Raw genomic sequence first — 5771 nt, 5'->3', positions numbered from 1 at the left:
CACTGTATATTACGTAACACTGATTTACTAATATCTGCACTGCCTACTGTGACTGCTGAGTGTCACACTGTTCATTACACACTGTGCTGTTTATATTCCCCTTACTTTGTCTTCTATATTCATTGATTAGTATTTACTGTGATTCTGAACTCTGTGCTTCTGTTTGGATGCTGAACTGCATTTGGTTCTCTTATCTGAACAGACACAAACATCAGTGACACGGAGGTCATTTACCTCTCCGCACCTCTGCTATAAAAGTTAAACCCTTCAACAAGTCTCAGTGCAGGCCTTCAACCCACCCCCCCACAAACAGAAGAGAGGTAACCAGGCCTCAAGGTCAAAGACCTGAAATGAAAAGTCTGAACTTTGTTTTAAAGGCTGCACAGTTCCTGAGCTCTCTTTATTGTAACGTGCAGACGGAACAGATACATAAAAAGGCTGATCCAGAGGACAGACATGGCTGAGTTTTCTAACTGAGATCATTTTACAGCCTTGCTTCATTTCACCACCAATAAATAAGAACAGTCTATATGCTTTTAAAGGCAGTTTGTCACGTGCAGGGTTGCAGGCCCCTCCCCGTGAACTTTGGAAAGTGTGTCGTCCTTCATCGTTGTGTTTTCTAAACACTCTGGTATTCCCTCCACATCTCAGCCAGACAGAACATCCTAGAAGTGAGTACACACACTAATAACCCACTCCATTAGTATATGTACGGTTCAACATGAGACAGTTGAATAGTATTAACTTTGGCATTCTGACTTATGTTTTTGTACTTTTTTTGTATAATGAGGAGATCTTCGGGGAGGGTAAGGGTCTTTTAGTCACAGCGTGTAAAACTTGTGCTACCTGTGTGGGGTCATGTTATTTACTGACAAATGCTTCAATCTCTCCCCATGGTATGCGCTCTGCTAGTTAATAATGCTAGTTAGTGGTGTGCTATGCTGTTGCTCTGTAGAGGATGGTATGAATCAGGACAGCATTCTGGTGGCAAGGCGTACACAGTATGTTCTTATATGTTAGAATATAATAATAGACATGTATTATTGTAAATTGTATGGGGGCATTTGTATTAAGATAAGATGAACCTTTATTGATCCCTTGGGGGATATTTAGTTTAGTATATTTATCTTTAAATATACATACGGTACAGTACAAATACAGGTGCCAGATCGGAGAGGCTGCAGGTCTGTCAGTACCAGGGAGCAGTTGGCGGTTTGATGCCTTGCTCCAGGGCATCACGGCAGTGCCCAGGAGGTGGATTGGCACCTCTCTGGTGATTTTATACTTAAGCTGGAGCTTTAATCACATGCTGTAGGAAATGAACATGTGGTCACACTGCTCTGGAGGAAGCTTTACAGATGGTCACCACTCACTCATTAGTTATAGCACATTCGATCTGATCTTGTTTCCTTAGTTTTTATTCAGATTATATTTGATTGAAAAAACAACTGCTGTACAACTAAGTACAAGTTTCAAAACTCTTTTCAAAAATGTAAAGGATCTTTAATATTTGACACATAACAACATTGTTTTTTACTTTGGAAGGTCCCGTTTATGAACATTTATGTGAATTATATCAGTGAATATTAAATGTGCTTAGCAGAGGTAAACATTGCAACAACATGTTCTGTTTAATGTATAATATTGACCAAAAACAGAGGACACTAACAGCAAGTATGGATTTATTAAGTGGATTTTATTAAATATAAAGTCATGTACTGTACGTTTAACAAAGCTTATAGAGAACACATCATGCTCAGGTTCATACCTGTTGAATCACCCTCTGATCTGATAGTAAAGTGAATCTTGTGTGATAACAATGCTTATTCCTCTGTAGATATGTTTGAGCCCTGGATCTTATTGTTTCTTCCCCTGTTAGGTAAGTTCATACGACATTCAGACACATTTAAAGGAAATGGTTATATTTACAACAAAGAATCTAACCATGTGATTGTCACACAGCTGCAGGGGCGAGGGGCTTCATGGTCCACAACATGCAGCGCAGCCTGTGTCTGGAGGAGACCCCCGCCACAGGGGAGGTCCTGCTAAAGAGCTGCAGCCTGGACTCAGAGTCTCAGCAGTGGGCCTGGGTGGACCAGGGCCTGCTGATGTGTGTCCCATCATCCAGGTGTCTGTCGGCCCTGCAGATGGAGCCCGTCCAAACAGGGCCCTGCTGGGGGCCGGGGGTGGATGTGAGGGGGTTAATGTGGGACTGTGACAGGGGCAGGTTGATCAGCAGGGACTCCTCCATGCTGCTGTCAGTGGATGGCGGGCGTCTGAGTCTCGCACATGACAGCAAACACTCAAAATGGAAATCTCTGGATGAGGGGGACATCTGCCACGAAAGTCTCAGTGAGTCAGCGAGGATTAAAGCAGGCCTGTGCTGAATTCCACATCCAGGAGTCATTTGTACATCAATATCCATCATGCTCTCTCTTTTAGAGTTTAGAGTGTTTTGGTCTCTACCTACTGATTTAGCTGCTAAATGTTCCACAAGGTCCAGCAGCTGTCTCTCTCTGAGTCTGTCTGGTGAGCCTTTTTACAGCGTTCTCACTGAAACATCTTCCTGCTGCTGGAAACTGCAGTAGGGGAAGTGCACATGTCAAGTTATGAGCTGTTATGTGCTTCATGTGCTTCATATTGTGATAATGTTGTGTTTACAGCTTGTGCTGCTGCCCCCATGTGGCTACCATTAGGTGTTGCAGCTTTAAAAGTGGCCAGTGGCAATTGTTCTAATGTACCTGCCATGTATTAGTTAAAACAAACATCTGGTAAATTAGTTATAGGAAATTAAAATTGGAATTTAAGATTAGAATTGCTGAAAAATAAATGTGGTATAAGATTGAATTTGGACAACTGGTAAAACATAATACTGTGTTACCTTTTAAAACAAATATGTAGTGCATTGACTTGTTTTGGAGACATTATTTAACATTATTATCATTTAAGTTTGATTATGGGTTTGTATTTTATGTGTCATACGGTATGTGTCTCTGCAGGATCCAAGAGGGCGTCTAAACATCCAGAAGAGTTTGAGTTAGCGTCAGAGGAGCAGAGCAGCGACATGACGGAGGAACAGAGAGCATACCTGCGCTGGTTCTATCGCACAGAGGACCGTAAGTACTGCTGCTGCTCCTCAAATACTTCATCTTATAGAAATGTTGTCAGAAATCCCTCTCATCACAGAAAAAGGATAAGGCCAATTTGCCATGGGGGATCTGAAGTTCCTGACAACTCAGCCTCCAGGTTCATAGTGACACACAAACCGCTCCACCATGATAAGAGAGAGGTGAATTAGAGTAAAGAGAAGGGCTTAGAAAAAAGAGACTGGGTTGGCTCATGGTTATCTTTAATGACTAGCATTCCTTCTTTACTAGCAGAGGCAGAGGTGTTGCATTTTTAATACATAAATCACTCACTGGAGATTTAATCAGACAAAATTGATAAGATGTCATGATGGCCTCCTACAGGGGAAAACAAGTCATTTATGAATATATGTGCTTCAGTTGCCGTATAAACAGATACAGATGAAGTTAAACAAATCTTACTGGTTACATGCTTCCTTAATAGTGGCTGGAGGCCTGAACTGAAGTCTCCACAGTCTTGATCAATCTGAACACAAAAAACCCAAACTAGACCAGTTCTCCTTCTGTTCAAATGTACACATCTTAGGCATCGCTGGGAAAAGTGATCACAGATCACTCGAAGCACGATGCTTTAAAAAGTGCTCCTGAAGGCATTCTGTCATCACACTTCATCTCTTTAAACAGAGAATGTATTAGCCGTGTAAATACTTAAAAAAACTAGAGTGAGAAAAAGTCCACCCACAGGATACGTATGTATAAAAGTGCACCTCTGTAACAAACTGCACCACAGCTTCTGGTTGTGATCACTGTGTGCAAAGCTCTACATTTAAATCACTTAATGAGCTTTAATGTCTTAAAAGGATTCACAAATGCACAAAACTCTATGCCTGCACTTCTAGATGTGCTTACAATTACTGCCTGGCTGGACTTACTAGCATTTGTGGTGTATGCTTAAGGTTTTTCGTTGCTACTTACCAAGTAAAAAATTGCAATGGGCTTTAAATTCATTGCATCTAATGACGTCACACGCTTGATGCGCTCTGAGCTAAAAACACAAGGACAAAAAAACAAAGCATCTTCACAAAATCCATTTTGTCTCCCAATAGTCAAACCCTAAGACAACATATAAAGCAAAATAAAGACAAGAGAGCATAATGTAACATGATCAGCAGAGAACGGACCGCGGTCGCTGAAAAACGTCAACAGATCACGAGTTGGGAGGGAGAACGTGTTAGGCTGTGTGTTATATCAGTGTCGTCTGCTTCCTGTTGCAGCAACCATATGGACGTTTGTGCTGCTGGGACTGGCCTTCGTCTGCCTTCTTGTTGGGTTTCTGCTGCTGGGAATGGGGGCCATGGCCAACAAGTAGGACCTGAAGTTACACTATGACACTGCCAATGCAATGCATGTAGGGAAATGAATAGTTTTGATGGTTTTAAAGGCTGTTCATCGTCAGTTCTTTTCCCCTCAGGAGCCGTAGGAAGATTGCGAAGTACAAGGCAGCAGCTTCTGGGACTCAGAGGAGCGAGGAGCTGGAGACCACCGTCCCCCTCAGAGAGGACCAGCACCCCCCTCCCAACGGGGAGGTGAGCGAGTTCAAAGCAGGGCACATCATGGTCACATGGAAAGACGGGAACATCTCCTCCTTGTACTCTGATCCTGTAGCAGAGCAGGAGAAACAGGAAGTGGATCAGGAGGAGAAACAGGAAGTGGATCAGGAGGAGAAACAGGAAGTGGATCAGGAAGAGAAACAGGAAGTGGATCAGGAGGAGAAACAGGAAGAGGATCAGGAGGAAAAACAGGAAGTGTCAGCTGCTGAGGCAGTGATGACGATCCAAAAGCAGGTGTGAGACAGTGTTTGAGATTACCATGCTGCTCAGGAGAGCTTTTAAAGACAGCTTTCATCATGCTAACTTTAACAGACCTCTAATACTCTGAAGTTAAAGCAATACAATCTTTTATGTATCATTTTCTATACATCATTTAATAAAACTCATAAAGCAGTAAACATCTCAACACGCATTTTCTTTGTTGCTAACAGTCCGATTCTGATATCACTCTGATGTCTGTGTGGTGAATGTGAAGAATGATAGTGATTATCGTAGCTATGCTAAGTGGTTAGGGTGCATCCAAACATAAAGCGGGATAGAAACTGAAGAGGATTAGCGTAGTTTAGCATCAAGACCTGTCAGGCTCTTCAAAATTAGACTTATGAATGCTTTTGTTGAATCGGTAGACAGATATACATTTTAAACCCACATGCAGACAGTGATGTCACAGAGCCTATCTTAAGATAGCCCCCCCCTCACACGCGGCCGCTCCCCCGCTCGATATCGCTCCGAGCTCTGTCTGCTGTGTTCTTGTTTTTCCTGCAGGAAGCCAACACTGACACCACGCTGCTGGAGAATGTTCCAGGTCTTGCATGTCTCCTTTCCTCCAGTGGGCCGGGGCCTCCATCATCACTAGAGCCAAAATGGAGGCAGGGGTGAGGAGAAAACCCTGCTCACTGTCGGCCCACTCACAACTTCTGTCCACATACAACCACAAAGTGTTTCACTTCTGTTTGAATACAGATTATTCAACTATTCAGAAACTAGTCTTCATTGGGCTTTCAGTCTCTATGCTAAGATAAGCTAACTTCCTGAATTTAACGAACAGCTGCTACACTGCTCATATCTCCTTTTT

The 5771-nt window shown here is 42.8% G+C and overlaps 1 protein-coding gene across 1 annotated transcript; it reads left to right on the top strand.

Annotated features, from left to right (window-relative positions):
* The first annotated feature begins 337 nt into the window (after positions 1 to 337).
* Positions 338 to 5094, top strand: LOC307028124 (uncharacterized protein). Its single transcript, XM_079662915.1, has 6 exons — positions 338 to 671; positions 1838 to 1879; positions 1963 to 2352; positions 3000 to 3116; positions 4361 to 4451; positions 4558 to 5094. Exons 2-6 carry the CDS (start codon positions 1840 to 1842, stop codon positions 4934 to 4936), a joined length of 1017 nt encoding a protein of 338 aa, XP_079519041.1. The 5' UTR covers positions 338 to 671; positions 1838 to 1839; the 3' UTR covers positions 4937 to 5094.
* The last annotated feature ends 677 nt before the right edge of the window (positions 5095 to 5771 follow it).

Source organism: Notothenia rossii, assembly GCF_949606895.1.
Source record: "Notothenia rossii genome assembly, chromosome: 2".
NCBI lineage: Eukaryota > Metazoa > Chordata > Actinopteri > Perciformes > Nototheniidae > Notothenia > Notothenia rossii.
Note: the sequence above shows the minus strand (reverse complement) of the source record. Positions and strands in the feature narration are given on the sequence as shown.